The 20,947-nt window shown below is 37.9% G+C and overlaps 1 protein-coding gene across 1 annotated transcript in view; it reads left to right on the top strand.

Annotated features, from left to right (window-relative positions):
• Window positions 1-16,078, top strand: part of LOC140141376 (dnaJ homolog subfamily C member 14-like) — a 45,249-nt gene extending 29,171 nt beyond the window's left edge. The window contains exons 7-11 of the mRNA XM_072163225.1: window positions 769-798; window positions 9,368-9,487; window positions 10,989-11,090; window positions 14,020-14,165; window positions 14,672-16,078. Coding sequence (XP_072019326.1) covers window positions 769-798; window positions 9,368-9,487; window positions 10,989-11,090; window positions 14,020-14,165; window positions 14,672-14,822 — 549 coding nt within the window. The 3' untranslated portion in view covers window positions 14,823-16,078. The remainder of the gene's footprint in view (window positions 1-768; window positions 799-9,367; window positions 9,488-10,988; window positions 11,091-14,019; window positions 14,166-14,671) is intronic.
• The last annotated feature ends 4,869 nt before the right edge of the window (window positions 16,079-20,947 follow it).

Below are 20,947 nucleotides of genomic sequence, written 5' to 3'. Positions count from 1 at the left end.
GTTCACGTTTGGAATAGCCTACCAGATGGAGTATGGCACATCATCCTTCAAAAGCAGAATGCATAAGCATCTCATTTCATGTGTCTGAAGCTTAAATTACTGTACCCCTACACTCTTGTTGTTCCTAAGCTGCTGTGAACCACTGATTGGCCCATGTAGTTGTCTTTTATAGTGCGCAGGTACCTATATAGGTTCTTGACTTGTATCACTTCTCATGGGCTATTGTTCACTCTAGCATTTTATAATAATAATAAAAAAGAATGCACCGTGCACATGCGCCATTCACACATTATGCAAAGTGCTGCACCAATCCGTGCATATGCCAGTGTAAATTAATTGATGATTTTGGGTCTCGCATATTGCTGGTTTAATTAATAAATAACATATCATTTCCTGCTTTTTTTTTTATTATGTAAACAATAATATATCATAATAGGAATATTGTACTCTAGATGCAGTTTTTGTGGCGACACCTTGTGGTGACAATGGTTGACACCTATGTATAGACCAGGCCGACATTTGCGTACTGCATTTGCTAAAAGTTTGTTGCGCAAGCAACGTATAGCGTTGATTAAAAACACATGCGTGCATGCCCTTATTTACCCTAGTCATGCAAGTTGTTTGCAAACACTCTCTTTTTTTTCACTGGCACACAGCTTGTTTTCACCCGTTTTTGCCAGGTGCGAGATTGTCCAGCCCTTGCCGATACAAAAAAAGGATGGAAATGAGTGATAAATGTTGTTAATTTTGTTATTGTTTTCTTTACAGCTCAATGATATATATGAGAAAATGAAAGAGGTGAGTACACTTTACATGTAATGTTCAGATCTTTTAAACAAATTATTTCAATTATGATGGAGTTTAATAGGAAATAAGGCTGTCAGTCAGGTTGCCCACTAAACAGCATGATTCAAATAAAAGTTGGTTGTGTTATGACATCCCAGACAATGGCTCAAATCTAGATTGATGCAGCACAGGTCTGCTCTTTCCCAATCCAAAGAGCTTATGACCTATTTAGTACCGTATTGGTCCGAGTATAGTCCCACCCGTTTTTTAGGTGAACATTTTTCACAATTGGGGGTGGGATTATACTAATTTCAAAAAAAAAAAAAAACCTAAAAAAAAAAAAAAAAAAAAGATATTTTGTATTTTAATATGAAAATTGATAATTTGTATTCATGTCATACTCTATTAATGATTTCAAAATGCATTGAATTTGAATGCATTTTGATATTTGCATTTTTTTTAAATTTTTTTTTAGGTCAACCATGAATGACCCTAGCAGTCAGGTCTAGGTCCAGGGACACTCCAAAACCAACAAAAAAACTTTTTTTTTTTTTTTTTTTTTTTACAATTTCTGGAATATTTTCGAAAAATGGGGGGTGGGACTATACTCGGACGAATACGGTAATCAGTCTGTTGGTATCAAATGGTACAGTTTTGGGTCTTTTATTTTACATCCATCACAACAGAGCATTCCCAATCTGCAGTGACATACTGGCAGTACTCAGTAGCATACTGGCAGTACTCAGTAGCATACTGGCAGACCAAATTTAACATAATTTGGCCATTTTAGCATTAGTCATGAATTCTCATGTGCATTTTGTGTTATTTCCTTGGGCTTGAGAAAGGGGTTTATAAGGGATTTATAACCACTTTAAATAACCGAACCAAAACTACCGGTATTGACTCTCGTCACGTATATTATCACAGCAATGTAAACACGGTGTTGCCGGCCTAACATACATTATGACGCTAGCGCTAACATAGCTGAAATCGCATATCAACACATCTTCCCCCTTTTGACGGAAAAGATAAAGTTCAGCAAAACTAGATACTTTCGAAAGTTCACAATGCTTTTGAAAGTTCTCAAATGTTCAGAGTTATTTCAGTTCTGCTGTATCCTTGCATTTTAGCTGTTTTCCATAAAACGCTTTACAAATATGCATTTCAAATCCTGTGCAGTGTAAAATATTATAGTGATGAATAAAGCTTCACTGCAGTGTTTACATCTATATTTTGAGTCATTTTTGAGTCTTTGATTGTCTTTGACATGTGTGATGTTTAAACACTTTTAACATTTCAGAATTATAGAATACATTCTGCTTTAACAAATTAAGATGTTCAAAGTTCTAACAAACATAACTACATGTATGATGCAGTGAGATCTTAACTATGCAGATTTACAAATTAGTAAAATCTTTTGACAAAACAATGAAATTTGCTAGCATGAATTTGGACATGCTGATTTCCAAACATGTTCTAAGAAAAGAAATCCAAACATATCTGCTTAGTTACCAATCACTGTTTCATTTAACTATTCTAGAGTAACTTTTAAACTCAAACTTTTATGGTATGTAAAGTTGCATAATATACCATACAAAACTGCTCAAACTTTTCATACATTCAAACTTCTTGTGATGCATGTACAATTGTCCAACTTTGTTTTACAACTTTTTTAACAAACATATTATTTATGTAATAGTTATCTTGCTACCACACAATAATGAATGTAACTTTAACAAATGTCTAAGCGGTATACTCCTCGCTGTAGTATTTTGGGTTTAACTTGACTTCGCGACTACTTCTACGAACTGGTGCTGTTGCTGTTGCTGGTGACTTGCTTGCAGCAGGCGACAACACAGAAGCTTGACTTGGCTGCTGGTTTGTAGCTTGACTTGGTTGCTGGTTTGTAGCTGGTTCCTCATCTGACTCTTCAGGAAGTGTTGACTCTGTTGTTTTCATCAGATGACGCCGATTTCTTCTGTAAACTTCACCAGTTGTAGTCTTCACTTTGTAGGATCTATTTGGAAGGACTTCCAAGATTACACCTTTCTGTGACCAAAGTGGATTGTTAGTAGTAGGCTTGTCCATATTCTGTACTCTTACAGTATCTCCCACTTTCAGTGGAGCTAAGAAAGCAGTTTTCTTATCATAGTTTGCTTTCTGTCTCCGTTTCAACTCATTTTTCATCTTCTTCGTTGAATTTGAAGACTTTGTTAGTGTGCCTAATAGGACTTTGGCTATTGGCAGGTTAGATCTAATGCGCCTATTGAACAAAAGTTCTGCCGGTGACTTTCCATGCTCTAGTGGCGTGCTTCTATAGATCTGTAATGCAAGGTAAATGTCTTCTTTACTTGCAGTCACCTTTCTGATCATGGACTTCATTTGTTTTACTGCATTCTCTGCCTGGCCATTTGACGCTGGATAGTGTGGACTTGACGTTGTGTGCTTAAAGTCCCACACTTTCTTGAAATCTACAAATTCTTGGCTTGTAAATTGTGGTCCGTTGTCGCTAATCACTTCCATAGGTGTCCCATGTCTTGCGAAATTTGACTTCATGGCATTGATTACAGCTTTGCTGGTGGTGTTGCTTGTCAAGGTGCTGATTTCTATGTACTGAGAATAGTAGTCTACCATAGCAACATAATCTCTTCCATCTATTGTGAAAAGGTCCACCCCAACTTTCTCCCACGGTCGATCTGGTACCTTGTGTGGTTTCATTGGTTCAGCTTGCTGTTTTCTTTGGTTTCCAATGCATGCTGGGCAACTTTGTACCATAGCTTCAATGTCCGAGTTGATTCTGGGCCAATAAAGTACATCCCTTGCACGACGCTTGCACTTTTCAATTCCCAAGTGCCCTTTGAGGATCTGTTCCAACATGGCGTTGTGCATACTTGAGGGTACTACTATCCTGTCACCCTTGAAGATAATGCCTTGAACTACTGATAACTCCTCTCTGTAGTTCCAGTACTCTCTGCATTCTGGTGGACATTGTCTTCTTTCATCTGGCCAACCAGTCAGGATTACATTGGTTAGCTTTGTAAGATTAGGATCTTTAAGAGTTTCTTCCTTAATCTCCTCCATTCTTGTAGTAGCTACTGGCAATGTTGTCATGATAGCATTTACATATGCTTCTACCTCTTCTTCCAGCGATGGATCTTTCTTTGCGGACTCTGACTGATCAAATGCTCTTGATAAAGCATCCGCTGTGAACAGTTCCTTTCCTGGTGTGTATGTCAGGTTGAAGTCATACTTCTGGAGTCTTATGCGCATTCTCTGTAGGCGTAGCGGACTATCTGCTAGCGGCTTCTTGAAGATTGAGACTAGCGGTTTGTGATCAGTTTCTGCCACAAATGTCATACCATGTACAAACTGGTGAAATCTTTCACATGCATTTGTCAGCGCCAGACACTCTTTTTTCTATTTGAGCGTAGCGAAGTTTCGCATCTGTCATTGCTTTCGGCGCGTAGGCTACAGGACTCCATCCATCTGAATCTTGCTGAAGTAAGACTGCGCCCAAGCCGTTCTGTGAAGCATCAGCGGAGATCTTTGTTGGTTTCTTCGGATCGTAGAACTTCAAGACTGGACTTGTAGTCAGTGTTGTTCTCAGGTCGTTCCATGCCGACTCTTGCTCAGGACCCCATAACCATTCATTCTGATTCTCTTGCAGTGCTCTAAGTGGAGCTGCCTTGGCTGATACATCTGGTATGAATTTGGCTTGATAATTAACCATACCCAGAAATCTCTGAATATCACCTTTGCACTCTGGACGTGGCATATCGTGGATTGCTTGAGTCTTCTTAGGATCAGGTTTAATTCCTTTGTCGCTAAGGGCGCCTCCTAGGTATGTCAGCTCGTTGACTCGAACTGGCATTTGTCAAGATTTAACTTCAGGTTTACACTTCTGCATTTCTCCAACACTTTCCGTAGACGTTCATCATGCTCCTCTCTTGTAGCACCCCACACGATGAAATCATCCATCATTGTGTCAACTCCATCAAGGTCTTCAAACAGACAGTGGATCTTGTGATGGAATGCTTCTGGAGCCATTGAGATTCCAAATGGGAGCCTCAAAACCTATATCTGGCAAACGGTGTGATGAATGTACACAACTTGGAGCTTTCTTCATCCAACTTGATCTGCCAGAAACCTGAGTAGGCGTCTAATTTGGAGAAATATTTGGCATCTGCAAACTGTGCCATCATCTCTTCTCTTGATGGTAACTTGAAATCTTCTCTCTTGACTGCTTTGTTCAAGTCTCTGGGGTCAAGGCATATTCTTAGGTTGCCATCTTTCTTGACCACTGTTACCATTGCATGAACCCAATCAGTTGGTTCATCTATCTTGGCAATGACTTGCATTTGTTTCATTTTGTCGAGTTGTGCTTTCAACTTCTCTCTGACCGGAAATGGAACCTTCCGACAGGCATTCTTCACGGGGATCACTTCTTTGTCTACGTTGATCTTGTGTTCACCCGGTAGACATCCGAGGCCTTCGACACATCTCCAAACTCTTTTTGAAGGATCTTGTATCTTGTGACTGATGGTCCACCTAAAGCTTCTATGTTCCAGATAGCTTTGACCAACTCTAGCTTCTTGCAGGCTTTCAATCCTAACACTGGTTGATACCTATTATGTCTTCCACCCTCCTTTGAGATGTGAAATGGTAATAGTACTGTTCCTGATTTGTATGTTACTTGTGCCATGCAAACACCTATTATGGGTATTCGTGCTCCAGTAATCCCTTTAACTTTCACCTCCGTCCTCTTCATTTCTGGTCTGGGTTTTAGTCTTTTGTATTCACCTATTGGAAGAACATTGCATCCAGCCCCAGTATCCAGTTTGAACGGTACTGTGATATTGTTAATCTTCATTGGTAAAATCCACTCTTCTTCATCGCTGTCTTCAGTGACTAACGCATCTACGAAGAACTCTTCAGGCTCATATGTGCTTTCAGCTGTGCCGATTTGGTCGACTTTCTTCGCTAAAGGGCAATGAGACAGCCAGTGATTTTTCTGTCCACAGGATTTACAAGTTGTTCCCCATGCAGGACATGACCTTGGTTTATGCTTTCTACCGCACTTCTTGCACTGGAATGTCTTGTCCGACATCTGTTTCTTCTTGTCTGGACCTCTGTCGGATCCATTCTTCGGCTTTGCACCGTGGTTATGACTTCTCTGTGTCTTCTTGATTGTGTGGAGATTAGTTTCAGCCTTTTGAGACATCGCTTTCATGCTTTCTTTGGCTGTTTCCTGGTTTTGACCAATCTGAATTGCTTTAGATAGTGTCAGCTCATCTCCTTTGTCCAGGCATTTTTCTCTGACCACCGTTTCCCTAGCACGTAATACTATGGCGTCCCGGATCATTCGGTCTTCTTCCTGGTACCCGCATGCTTTGGCAAGAATTTTTAAGTCTGTTACGAAATTGTCAAATTTCTCTGTAGACTGTTGATATCTGTTATTGAATGTTACCGTTGCTCTGATTTCGTTTTTCTTTGGTGCAACATATGCTTCAAATTTACCAAACACTCCATCAAGCGTGGCATCCTCAGCAGGTTGGGCTGCGATGTTATTTGCTTCATCCGCTGGAACTGCTGGCTTCCATTCAAATGTGCTGTAGACCTCTCTGCCTTTATCACCCATGTATGTCATCAAATAATTGACTTGACGTAGCTCTGGTTTATCTGCCAGTGGGCCTTTAAATGTGAAAAGACAGTGCTGCTTGAATCTCTTAAATTCTTTTGGGAGGTCTGGACTGTCCCAGTTCATTACTGGTGCGTGAAACGAGTTCATTTTGATTTTTGTTTTCAATCGTGTCCGGTACTAGCTGGTATATAAACAGCGCCCTCTGGATGAAATTAGAAATTTTGGCGTGGAGTGGGTGCACTGGTCCGAGCGGCGAAAATTTTGACATAAAGTTTTTAGTCTATTTTTAGCTATAGTGCTCACACTTTGCGTACGTTCTGTACTCTTCACCCGTCGATTTTTCAGACATCATGTGTTATTTCCTTGGGCTTGAGAAAGGGGTTTATAAGGGATTTATAACCACTTTAAATAACCGAACCAAAACTACCGGTATTGACTCTCGTCACGTATATTATCACACAGGGGTGTGATTTTTCCGGATTTTTCCGGATTTCCGGATTTTGGGATTAAAAAAAATTCGGATTTTCAAAAAAAAAAAAAAAAAAAAATTTTTTTTTTTTTTTTTTTTTTTTTTTAAAATTTTTTTTGTCGCTTTTGGAGTGGCCCTGGACAAAGAGCTAAATGCTTAACAGAGATGTAACATTTAAGGAATTTTCAGTTTCCAGATATGAGAAAATCTCCAATTTTAAAATGAAAATTCCTTAGAACCCTGACTGGATGATTTATAGACACACTGTACTGTGCAAAAATGGTGATGCAATTTCTCATGTGTATGTGAATGATATGATACTGGAAGTATGTATTCACAGGTAATAAATGTTTTCTCATTTTTGCATTTTACCCCATGAAATTGCATCTCCAGTCGTGCTCAAGTGTGTACAACCCCTCTGGCTTTGGGGGGCTTCGCCCCCCCTCAACCCCCACCGGGGCGTTGCCCCTGGACCCCACCAGGGGCCCTTAAGCGGGCCCCTGGACCCCCCGCCGCAACAGGCGACAGCTCCGCTCGCTTCGCTCGCTCCGCTTCGCAATTTCATTGCCTTGGGGTTTTTTTCAAAAAGCTCCAATCACACCCCTGATCACAGCAATGTAAACACGGTGTTGCCGGCCTAACATACATTATGACGCTAGCGCTAACATAGCTGAAATCGCATATCAACACACATTTGTCCCAACCAAAGGTGATAAAGTGATTATTTGAGCTGGTCACAGGACAACTTTGGCCCCCCATAGTACATCACTGCCATTGTGGCTCATAATTCTCACTTCCCAACATGTCGTCTGCTCATGCATGTAGGCTGACATACATCAATCAAGTATGCAAGATTCCTATGACCTTGACCCCCATATTAAGGCCTCATAATAAGGTGAGCCCTTGCGACAAATTCCATTCACATTATGCAAGGGTGTCTGAATTTCTTGGAGGGCCCTCCTGTTTTTTGTACCCAACAAGCCTATTGACTTTATAAGAAAGACCTGGAGAGCCAGCAGAAATGTTGGTGTATGGTGAGGCCTGTCCTGCTGTTCATATTGGAAATATTTGACTTGTTCTAGCCAAATCTAATGTGATGAAACTGAGATTAAAAATTAATTGAAAGAAGCAAAATGAACTTTTCAATGATACAAGGGGGTATCAAAAAGTTTTAGAAATCGCCCAGAAGTGAAAGAGCTATATCAATGAAATTTTGTCAGTGCAATCACTGGTCCTTATGTACACTATGATGCAAAAATGGTCTCATAAGAATGTTTACTTTTTTTTACAGGCGCTAGATGTCAGTACCTGCCTATGTAACCGCATAACCGGCAAAATGGAGAAAATTGAGGCATGTAGCATGATTAAGTTCCATTTAAAGAGTTACAGTGCCCAAAAAATCTGTGATGAAATAAAAATTCATTTTCCAAAAAGCAACAGTGACAATATCACAATCACCACCGAAGATAACTTTCATTTCATCATCGATTTTCTAGGCACTGAAACCCTTCAAATGCAGGATCTTAATAATGCTGCTTGCCTCAATTTTCTCAATCTTGCAGTTTATGCGCAGTAACTGGGGCAGCAGGTTATTAGCATCTAGCGTCGCCTGTAAAAAAAGCAAACATTCTTATGAGACCATTTTTGCACCATAGTGTACATAAGGACCAGTGATTGCACTGACAAAATTTCATTGATATAGCTCTTTCACTTCTGGGCGATTTCTAAAACTTTTGATACCCCTCGTACTTTGCTTTTGATATTGAAGCTTAAATTTGGGAGTTTTGATGAATTTGGCCATTGTTTTCTTTTGTTTTGCTGGCACAATAATAGAATCTGGTACACCACTCTTATACACCTGCTTATGTTGAGAATGGTGCACCATCACAGAAGAAAGCACAGCTTGCGTATTAAGTCGTGGCTGTTTTTCTCTATATTTTTCAAGCTTCCAATTCAATTGTCAATTTTATGTACACCAGGCACAAAAAGAAATTAAGTCAGTTATATTCATCCTTGCTGTTCAATAACTTGATAATTTTGGATTATTCTGAAATATACATTTTGTTAATTGGACTTTTCTTTCTCATTTGACACCCTGTTCGTGAACATTGAGCAAGAACTGACCAAGATATGCGCCTCCAAACTCTCAAACCCCAAAATGTAAAGTTGCAATTTTAACGATTCAATTGTGCCTGTTACACTGTGTGCTTAAATGCGAACAGGGTGTCAAATGAGAAAGCAAAGTCCAATTAACAAAATGTATATTTCAGAATAATCCAACATTATCAAGTTATTGAACAGCAAGGATGAATATAACTGACGAGTTTCTTTTTGTGCCTGGTGTATTTTTCCAGGCTACTTGAAAAGTATATTTTGCTGGAACAAGTCTCACAATGTAACTGGAAAGTTGGCAGTATTGTGAAACATATATGACAATTTTGTTTATTTTGTTTTTCTTTTGTTGCTCACAGGCCATGAATACACTCAACTGTAATATGTGCGACAATAAACACAAGCGTTATCCGGTGGAGCGTCCATGTTATGCAGCTAGGTATTGCAGTAGACATGACACTTTACATGGTGCTACGGAGGTGAGTAACTTATTATACACAAATGAGATCACAATCTAGAACCAGCCAGTGTTGCCAAAACTTTTCAGCGTCAAGGCGCCGCGCATTGACCCGCAAGGCCGCGGTAATGGATTCTCAAGTAGCCCAATTTTTAAGCTTCCAAAAAAGCGCCCAATACCGGATATTTGGGCGGATTTACCCGAATTTAGCACGCAAAACACCCAATTGGGCGGAAAAAGCACTTGACTTTAAAACTTCCGGTACTTTCTGGGAAGTTACTGACCGATCAATAAATGGTCACAAAACCCATTGTAATTTCAATTTGGAGCTTCAAAGACTCAAAACCTTTATAAATCGGCTAAATTAAAAGGAAAATACATCAAATTACTGCCGCGGCCTGAGACTGACAAAAGTAGCCCAATTTTAGACAAGTAGCGGCATGCTTTTTTGAGTAGCGGCAAGTGATCGTCAAGTAGCCCAATTGTGCGCCTAAGGCGCGGCGTTGGCATCACTGGAACCGGCATCCACATAAGGAGGGCTGTAAAGAGGAACTGATGTCCTTTTCTCAACCTTTCTATTGATCAGATCAGGGCCTTGTATAAAGAAGAGAACTCAAGTGCTTTATTAAGAGGTTGATTGCTGGAGTGTGTTCAACTGAATTCAATGCTCTCACTGTTCAACATCAGATAGAACACTCTGTGCAATTACACAATCAAACCATTACACAGTGCATTAGTTGCTCAGAGGTTGATGTGCATCATGCATTCATTTATCATTTCCAGCTTTGTCACTCTTAGCACTTTCAATTAGTCACAAAGCATCATCCTACTGTGCCAATGTCCTTTGTTACCAGCAGAGAAATGAACAGATCTTGCAGTATTCTATTCATTCTTTGCATAGAAAATGACACAATGTATTGTCAGTGTTGCCAAAACTTTTCAGCGTCAAGGCGTGGCGCATTGACTCGCCAGGCCGCGGTAATGGATTCGCAAGTAGCCCAATTTTTTAAGCTTCCAAAAAAGCACCCAATACCGGATATTTGGGCGGATTTACCCGATTTTATAACGCAAAACACCCAATTGGGCGGAAAAGCACTTGACTTTAAAACTTCCGGTACTTAATGGGAAGTTACTGATCGATCAATAAATGGTCACAAAACCCATTGTAATTGCAAAAAAGACTTCAAAGACTCAAAACCTTTATAAATCGGCTAAATTGAAAGGAAACTACATCAAATTACTGCCGCGTCCGGAGACTGGCAAAAGTAGCTCAATTTTAGACAAGTAGCGGCATGCTTTAGTGAGTAGCGGCAAGTGATCAAGTAGCCCAATTTAGCGCCTAAGGCGCAGCGTTAGCATCACTGTGTATTGTTTTGCCATGCTTACTAAGGTCCAGTTATACTCAAATCTGAAAGCAATCAGGCAAAATTGTAGGCCTATATCTTTAGTTAAAAAATGATAATTGCAATAAAATAGCTTGATATTGATTAATCATATATCTGACATACTAATTCTTTTTTCAGGGTGATATGTGGGCCGAGACAACGCATCTAGGATTTAAATGGCATTACTATGCTTGTATGGATGATGAAGTCTTTGATATAACTGAATGGGCTAAATGTCAGGTAAGGTGTTATTCATTAGTATGCGGAAGATTAATGTGATGTTTGGGCCAAGATTACATTAAAAAAAAAAAAATGTACTCTAAACGATAGTGAAAAAAGTTTACCTTTTACTTGCATATTTTTCGAGTTATCTTGTCACAAAAATCGTGCAATATTCAATATTGTCAAAAGTGAACTCTGAGAATTCAACGTTTTAGTAAAAAAATATCAAAATTATGCACAAAACGTTCTTATATTTTAAAACGGTAAGACTTTCGCGTTTTGTAAAGGCTGTATCTGGTGCATGGTCTAAATATGTAGGCCTATCTTTTTGCACCAATAAATCTATAATGTCTGCTTTTAGTGCGCCAAAATTCAAAATAATTAAAAAATCTAAGTGGCATTTTGACTGCAAATTTTTGTTTTGTTTACACCATATTTGCTGGCATTAACAACATACCGAATGCGTCTTGTCTGCGTTGGACATACGCGCAGAGTTGCGCCGCGTCACGCAATGCGAATCGCGTGCGTAATCACAATATTTTGCATTCACACATTTCTGACTCATTATTTCCCGCCAATTTACTGAGCTGTCTTGAGCCATGTGACTTTTTAGAGTTGAAAAGAGTGAAATAAACTCAAGCAAAAATATGAATAAATATTAGCAAGTTGTATTTTATCAGTTTTAAGTGAAAGAATACATCTTAGTGTTGATAAATACCGAGAAATCTCAAATTCGGGCGTGAACGAATGTGTCTTCCATTACTGGCCTTAAAGGTGAACCTCATTGAAAATAAAGTTATATATCAATGGAAAGCTTATGATGTCAGGATATTAAAATTATTTTTCCGATTTTTTGATGGCCAATAAAGCTGAAAAATTAAAAAATGATTGAATTTTTGGTCTTTTTAAAGGCGCCAAAAAGCACCCAAATCAATCGTCTATGACCTTGGGAATGCTCGTGGCGTAAGCTCAGGGTTCGTGAGTCACGTGATCCTACTCGAGGAAACACGTAAACAAGACTTGCTTCCTGTACTTTGCAAGCTGCCCGGCAAGTCTGATTTTCACAATAAAGCTTGAAATTAGAGGAATCTTCAAATTGCTGGTTCCTTCTATATATATTAGAAATAATAGAATTATTGTCAACACATAAATTTTCCGTAAATTTTTGACAAAATCAGTCATAACTGGCTGGATATAACTGGGTAATTGAGTTTGAATTTCGCTGGGATCAATCCCATGCGCAAATGCTGCTACCGTTCATGTCATGGACTGAATAAACATGATCGAATAACAAATTAAATACTCTTGTTTGTGACATTCCCTATATATTCTTGATTCATTTTAAAATGTCTGATTAAAAAAAAATATCGTCTTGCAGTAATAAAAAAAATAATAAAAAAACGCCGATTTCATCAAATCCAGCCCATAAAAGGTTTTCATATTTAGCGTATTGCGGTAATACATTCTTTCCACACAATCGCGATTGAAAGAAACCGATACTCGGGCAAATACTTTATTATAAAATAAATACAATTTAGACTTAGTAGACCGTTATTTGATGGAATTCTGATCTGAATAAAATTAAAATATTGTCACTTGTGTCATGATTCTTTAATGATAGTACAATCAGTGTACGGTACTGAAAAAGTGAAACATTCATGTTTTATGGATTACCGAACACGATGCGTAAATTGCTGCTGAATTGCAGGGACGGATATGCACAAACACAGCGACTCGCTTCGGGGCTTCGTCCTCCGTGTTTCATGGGGTGTTTCCCCGGGTGTTTCAGCAGATTTGATCAATCGTTCCCTTATATTTGGAACATTTACAGGAATAAATTTTGCTGATGAAGTAGCAATAAGTTGGAAATATCAGAATGTGAATATCAAATCGGTCATTTTCTCTGCAAGTACTAGTACAGTACAGTCGCGGATACTGAACACTCGGCGTAGCGTAGTGAGACTCAGTCAGTCACTGAGCTCATCCCGTATGTATCTATACTGAGTTCGCCTATCATACATGACCGCCATGACCGGTTGTAAAACTAAGAAATAATTAAAAAATCCTGTACATGTACCTTATTCTATTCCTTCATTTTCTCATTGTGATAAGTTCATCTCAACTTGGTGTGACGATCTGAACTGGTAGCACTAGCAGTTATTTTTTGTAATCTGTTTTCATTCCGGTTCTTGGCGAATCTTCGCTCTTCGTGCTTTTACTGAAATATTCCCTATGCATATCGTGGATGGCTTGGCCTATCCCAAATCACCCGCCAGCACTTTTCCCATTTTTAAATCCACACACTTTATTCAGGAACTTCATTCTTAATTTGATCATGATATTTCCTGCATGTTATTCTTATTTTATTGAAGATATTTTTCATGTAAAGTAAGTTGACAATGACTGAATTCGTGCATTGGCCCGATGCATGCCACAGTAATACACGGACATTGTGTTTACAATCAAACCCGGAAGTAACTGTGTGTCCCTGGGCTGGCGTCATCAACGAAAAGCGCCCAATTTGAACGATTTCGTTTTGTAATTTAGGGGGTGCCAATATCCAATCTTTGCATGGAGATTATGTCTAGCCTGGTACGCTATGCAAATAAAAAATATTCTTTTCTGCTTCCTGACATCATAAGCTTTCCATTGATATATAACTTTATTTTCAATGAGGTTCACCTTTAAGCTGTACCTATCGATTTATCCCTGAGATTTATCAGAACTTATTTTTATGAATGAACTCTCAGTGTTATGAGTGTGCAGTGTAGTTACTTGTGTAAGTGTAAAATTTACAAATGTAGATTAACATGATGTGACGAGTGACACACAAACATTGTGATGTGGTACTCTTTGATTCTACCTCATTGGGAAGAATTCAAATAATATTTTTGAGGATATTGCTGATTTTATTATTATCAATATCTTTCTGCCGTTAAACCCTCAGAATCTACGTCACATGGAATCTAATTGCTGCGAGGTACGATATCGCATCGGTTCTAATAGACGGCGCCATCCTGGTTCATTTAGACCTGCTGATGAGGCACCGGTACCACCATGGCAACAATTTCAACCAGGATTTGAAGAATTCAGGTATTTATGTTTTGTTATCATGTAACACAATCCTTGACAGTATTCAGATAGGTACTAGAGATAAAAGAATAAAGGCATAACCATCACCGCCCTAATTATATAGAAATATCATACGGATGCCGTGGTAGTTACGACATGATATACATGGTGCATTTCATCCATGCATTCATTAGACTGATGCCCAGAATGTAAATTGTCAATCAACAAAACAAGCATAAAATGAAACAGCATGGTCAAAATGTAACATATTAGTACTCTTTTAAGGTGGTACTACACCCCTTGATAAATTTGTGACTCTTTTTGCATTTTTCCTCAAAAATAATAACACACTGGTAACAAAAGTTATGTATATTATAGGGGTAAGGAATCCAGTTCCTTGGACAAGAGGTACCGCTAGAATGTACCTCATTTCTTAACATATATAGGTATTTTCGTCTCAGGATTTTGATGTGTGATGGACTTGTGATAACCTTTGGGCGGATTATTTATGTTTTGTCATTATGCAGGAATGGTGATGAAGAGTTAGATGATCTACTACGCCACCTATTTGGTGACCGTGCCAGTCGTACTGCCAACGACCCTCGCTCATCAGGACAACAAAATACAAATAGAACCTCCTCAAATAGGAAAAGACGCCATAGGAAGAAGAAATATTGAAGATGCCTTGATGAAAAATAGTAGGCTATATAAGCAAAAGAACCTAGAAATGACAAGATATTATGAGACATTTGTCAATTTTGTTTGTTAAAGTATGTGCGCTCACAGCAGCTGGAGGGAGTATCCCATTATGCTTTGCGCTACCATAATAGAACTGAATATGCCATAGAAAATGTACACAAAATACCTCACTTCAACTTGAAATAACTCCTTTAAATCAGGGAAGCTTAGACTTTTGTTTGCAAAAATATGACCCCTAAAGTATTGTGAAACTATCCATAGCTCTCAATATCTAAGCGGCTCTTGTTTATATTTTGTTTACATTTGCTATGGGGCATGCAGATATACTGCAGTGCATGATGGGATACTCCTTTCAGCTGCTGTGATGTGCGCTACTAAGATTATTATGTGTGAAACTAATTATGTTTGTATGTATTGAAGTTAACCCACATGATTGGTTACAAGAAGATTATTGTGCTTTATTAGGCCAATCAGCAACATTGATGATGATAGTAGGGCTGAAGAGGATTGAGCTTAAGTATTTAGAAGCTGTATTCTAATTGGTGACTCAGATTAATATATTGCATGATTAACCAATGAGAAATGCTGTAAGGAAAGCATTGGTTGTTAGGAGGTTCAAGTACAGAAGCACACATTTGTATGATGATAAAAACTCATCATACTTGTAAAGTTATTTCAAAGTTTCTTTCAAAATTGCTGTTACAATGTATGAAGAGGCATGTATTAATAAGACCAAAGTTATGTTATCCTGGTTTACTATGCAGACCCAGAGGTGGATTCAATGTCTTCCCAGTGTGCGCTATATATTATACACTGTGATATTGGAGACAAATTCAACGCCTTGTACAGGATGCAATATTCATGAAGACTGTTACCATTTTATGTAATAGTGACACCAAAAAGATTGTTTTTAACATTTTCAGACATAATGTTGGAAAAATAGATGAAACCGGCATTAACGTGTTGTTGAGCCTGTCACATCAACGCATTGAGACAGCTATTTGTCATGTGCAGTTATGTGGTGTCTTTTAAGGCAGGCATGAAGCTGCACCCAATGAAATGCGTACTGATGTCACTGGAAAGGGGAAAAATAGTACAGCAGTTGTGTATACTTACCTTGCTGTGTAACAACCTAAAGCGCTCCACAGACTCCGAGTATTGTACGTACAATATTGTATGCAACATATCTCGTTATTTAATCTATTGCCATTCTATTTCCAGTAATGTTTAAGTTCTAACGAATGTTTGATGACGAAAAATCGATAATATGTTACATATAATATCTAGTAGAAATATCTTATCGATTTTACATCATCAAACATTCGTTAGAACTTCAACATTACTGGAAATAGAATGGCAATAGATTAAACAACGTAGATATGTTGCATACAATATTTTACGTACAATAAAAAGTCTGAATATTGCTTTACCCTGGTAAACTGAACTGAACTATATCATACCTATTCAAACTTTTAGTTGATTGCTGCAATCAACAGACTGAAGCTTTTATTGATCTATTGTATCCAATTTGAGGGCTGACATAATGGTTACCAATCAATATTCATAAAATTGTGTGATCGACACCTATTGTAGTTATACAATTAGACGACTTTATTAGGCAAAAAAATGTTTGGTTACCCTCCGTGACCGACCAAAACAAATTTGACATCTTGGGTCAGGTTTATTTATTTATTTATTTTTTCAATCACTTTTTAAAAAGAAACCTTAACTTTTGGCAGTATCAAAGACATTTTATTTTTGTTATTCACTCATTTTATTTATTAAATGCATAATTGATTAAAAAACAAGAAGTATTTCCATCAGTCAAAAAATGCACAATATTTTACCATAAAATGTTCAAGCATTTGTCAATACTGGAGGAGGAGGAAGAGCCTGTGGAAAAGTTTGACCTACTGACCCTCCAAATAAATTTTCATCTTGGAAAGGCGATGAAACAATTTTTTGGCTTAATTGAGGTGTCATACAGACTATATAACAAAAAAATCATACAATTGTAATTTTGCTTTTTAGAAAGAAATTACAGAGATCATGGTAACAATATTATGTGCAGTGTAATCAGTAATATTTTGGTTAACAGAAAAACATTACTTGGTTTCATTACCAGCCTTTTCAAAATGGAGGAAGAGCCCATGAAAAAACAACTAAATTAACTAAATCGTCCAGAAAACGAGTTAGGCTACTTTAGACATTTTCACGCATATCAAGCCTGTATCGCATAAAATCGACTTTCATGATTAGCAATTACATTTTGCTTTCAGAAAAAAAAAAGAAAAGGGGTTGTGTCGTAAATGTGATATGTAGTAGAATCAGCAATATCTTGGCTAATAGAAAAACTTTACTAGTTCAGGTTTAAATGCTATTTTTACTAGTTCAGGTTTAAATGCTATTTTATCCATATTTATATAACCTCCTTGGCTGCAATAGCATGTAAAGTGTACTGAGGGGTGCATTAAATCAACCTCTGTGGTTTGTATGGTCTGCATATTCATGAAAGCTAATTAGTCTATTACTCATGCCTAACAAATTGAGGGCTGGCTCAGCGCAACACTGCCTCATCTCCATTTCTGGCCAAAATTCAGGGATGTCAGTTTTCAGGCAATTGCCTGATTTCAGGCCTTTTGCTACTCCAAATTTCTGCACTTTTATTTATTTTCAGCCCGTTTTGAGGCTTTATAGCCCAAATTTACGCGCTTTTTCAGACTTTTCCTGCCAAGTCACTTCAGGCCACTTTCATCCCTGAAAATTAGATTTTGGTATCAACATTTTCAGAAATAATGGACTTTCCAGTGACAAAAAACCCAACAAAAAACATGTCCATTTCCAAAAACATAAAACCCACAAACCAATGATACATAGCTTTATGAAGGCCTACAAGGCTAGAATTCTTATATCCACTGAGGCCGGTGACGAGGCTAGAATTCTTATATCCACTGAGGCCGGTGACGAGGCTAGAATTCTTATATCCAATTATCCATGGAGGGCTGTAAGGCTAGAATTCTTACATTCATTTCTCAAAATGGCTAAAATGTAGTTGAGGTAGTTTTGTACTGAGCCCTTTATAATAAAAATGGTGTTGTGTGCTCCTGCAAAAAAGGACTGGAGGAAATATTGAGTTTTGAAGACCAAAACAAGATTCAACCCTAACATGTTTGGTATACTTTTTAAGCTTTTAAAATACAGATATCAAATCTGTAATACATCAGAAAGTTATTTAGTGTATTTATATCTCATTATGTCACCATACACACAGCAAACTTTGATTTAAAGGTTGTGCTTGTTTGCATGTGCATATAATCAGTGGCATAGCTAGTGGGGGACCGACTCATGATGGCTGTCGTTTCATGTGAGGCCGTCGGTAGATGGAAGGTGTTGGTGAAAAAAATTGTGGGTGATCAATGGAGTAATATTTTAATTTGCTTATGCATGGTGGTGAAAGAAAAAAAAATTGTATAAAAAAATGTTTACAATTTGTGAAACCAATTGAATTATACACAAAATTAGTTGTTTTTCGGTTGCTAGTGCCTGATATCCTTTTTTTTTTGCTCTTCAGTTTTTCAAACCATAGAAAAAAAACTGGGGCAATCACTCACAACTTCCGTCTGCAAAAAATATTTCCGTTGGTACATTTACAAGTTGTGCCCCCCTGGTTCCAAAATCCTGGCTACGCCACTGCATATAATGCTTTGTGGAAATACCACGCCCTAAGCACCGCACATGCAAACCTTTATAATCATGATAATGATCAAGCTTAAAAAGGCAAATTATTTTGAGTCCCTTTATTAAGAATTTGTTGAGTCTTATGATATTTGCATGCAATAATCAAAGATTTGATGCACAAAAAATGTGATAAATTCAACCCCTTTGTGGTATGGTTTTTAAAACTTTACATGATACATTGTGTGCTTGCATGATTACCATGAATTTTCATGATTATTGCTCCTAAAAGAGGACAAACATTTATATGAACAATGAGTTAATTAATGCAAGAAGGCCCCATCTAGTATGAGAATCAGCTTACCTCTTCACCGGTTTCTTTTTTATTATGGACATCGGTCATAGAATGGGTATGGGTAATCTACTATATACAGCACTAGACCCAAGCATGCATGTTTTTCAATGGAATCTAGTTTACCATATATCCTGTGTATAGTAAATTACTGCATACTCATTCTCCGACCAATGTCCATATTGAAAAAAAAAGGAACCAATATGGATTCACACACTAGCCTCATCTGCAATGGCTACTTTTATATGTGTACCATATAGAATGCAAAAATGCTCACTATAATGAAAGACAAAGATAAAGACAATTTATCGCGTCTGACGTCACCTGTCAATCAAACTCGAGCACGGTTTGTTTACAAGTGTCGTGATGATGACTTGCTGAACGCGGATTTATAACCGGGCGGCTTATTGTTAATTTTGCACCTTTCGACATGCAAACCATCTCAAAAGTTAGGTATTTATAGTAGGAAACTTTCTTTGGTGAAGGCACCATGTCCACAATGCCTAGAAAAGCTGCTTTTTGCCTTGTAAAAGTACGGACTTTTTCGCCATTTGCTGCTATTCCTTTTCTCCGATCAGCACCAGATAGATCGGTCTTCCTTTTACGCCGCTGATTAACCTGTGTAAACCAATCAAGGATCGTAATTGACAGTGACATCAGACGCGATAAATTGTTTTTATCTCTGTCTTTAATTATAATGTCTATTGAGCAGCTATTTCTTGCATTAACCACTCAATATGGTCATTACTTTGTACAGAAAAGGACAAATTGTACTAAACGTGGGAAACAACGTTGGCTAGAAAAATGTTATTTAAGAGAACTAAAGTTGTTATAGCCATATGAATTGTTTTGTATTATATGCATCCATCATGTGATTGCTCAAAATATGGGCGCCAATCTGTTCTATTTGGACTGATATTTGAAATGGTAACATTTTAGTTATAACCAAAGAGATAAGTCTGGACTTCAAATAGCCCAGTGCATAAAGCTATCTGCCATATTGGATTGGTATGCATGGAGACCAAAATAGGTGTACTGCTGGTAAAAACCCAAACTTTAACAATCATTTTGTGTTTTCAGCTTGAGCATTACAAAGATTTACGCAAATCAGTTCGGGGGCACTCGTAATAACCGGACGTCTCTGATTTCAAAGACGGGTCAGTGATTTCACATATGGGGGTCTGTGATATCTCATACGTCGAGCTTTGTTGACAGCTCGGCACTCGATGCAGCACATCGGAACGAAGCTGAGTGTATTAGAATAAGCTTTCCTATGTTTAGCAAATATATACCTGTGCAAAAATTATATCTATCTGTGCAAATTCTGACAAATGGTCCCAGAACACACTTAGATTGCAATGGCCAAAATCAAATGTTTTGAAGTAAAAAAATCTCGATTTTACTATCCAATTCATGAATTGGATAGTAAATTTAGCAGGCACTCAACATGCTCAACTTGGGCTAGCTACAACCCTGATAAGGACTATGCACAAAATTATTCCCACTGCGCTGGCACGTTCATCAAAATTACTTATATCGTTTGCGACTGGGTTTTGAAACTAGGGAGTATGCGATTTATGAGACGTCTCTGAAATATGATACTGTTATGTGACATGACGCTTCAAGAGTATTTGATATCAGAGACGTCTTTGAATTAGCAGTGCCCCAAACTGAAATAGCAAAAATGCAAATGGTCGGGGAATTTTTGCAGGACAGTCAACATTTACGCATATATCACTTAGCACATTCAATCTGCATTCAATTGATCAGTTTACTAGAGGTGCAATAATCCAGAGGTACACTATTTTACCTGCCATGGGTGACACTGGCAGAGTCTTGACTCAAGTCTAATCTCCTTGGTTACAACATATTTTCAGTCATCATAATTTTTTTATCTACCATTGTAGTGTAGCATACCCATAGGGGTGCATTATTGTATTTGGTTAAACTAAAGCCAAGAATTTTCTGCTTTACAAATGCTAAATTCCGCTTTTCTCCGCTTTGTAATTTTAGCACATTTCTGACATAATAAAATTTCACAAGAATCTTGTGACGATCATTGCGATTTGCAAAGTTG

This window comes from Amphiura filiformis, chromosome 19, assembly GCF_039555335.1.
Source record: "Amphiura filiformis chromosome 19, Afil_fr2py, whole genome shotgun sequence".
In the NCBI taxonomy this organism is placed as follows: Eukaryota; Metazoa; Echinodermata; class Ophiuroidea; order Amphilepidida; family Amphiuridae; genus Amphiura; species Amphiura filiformis.
Note: the sequence above shows the minus strand (reverse complement) of the source record. Positions and strands in the feature narration are given on the sequence as shown.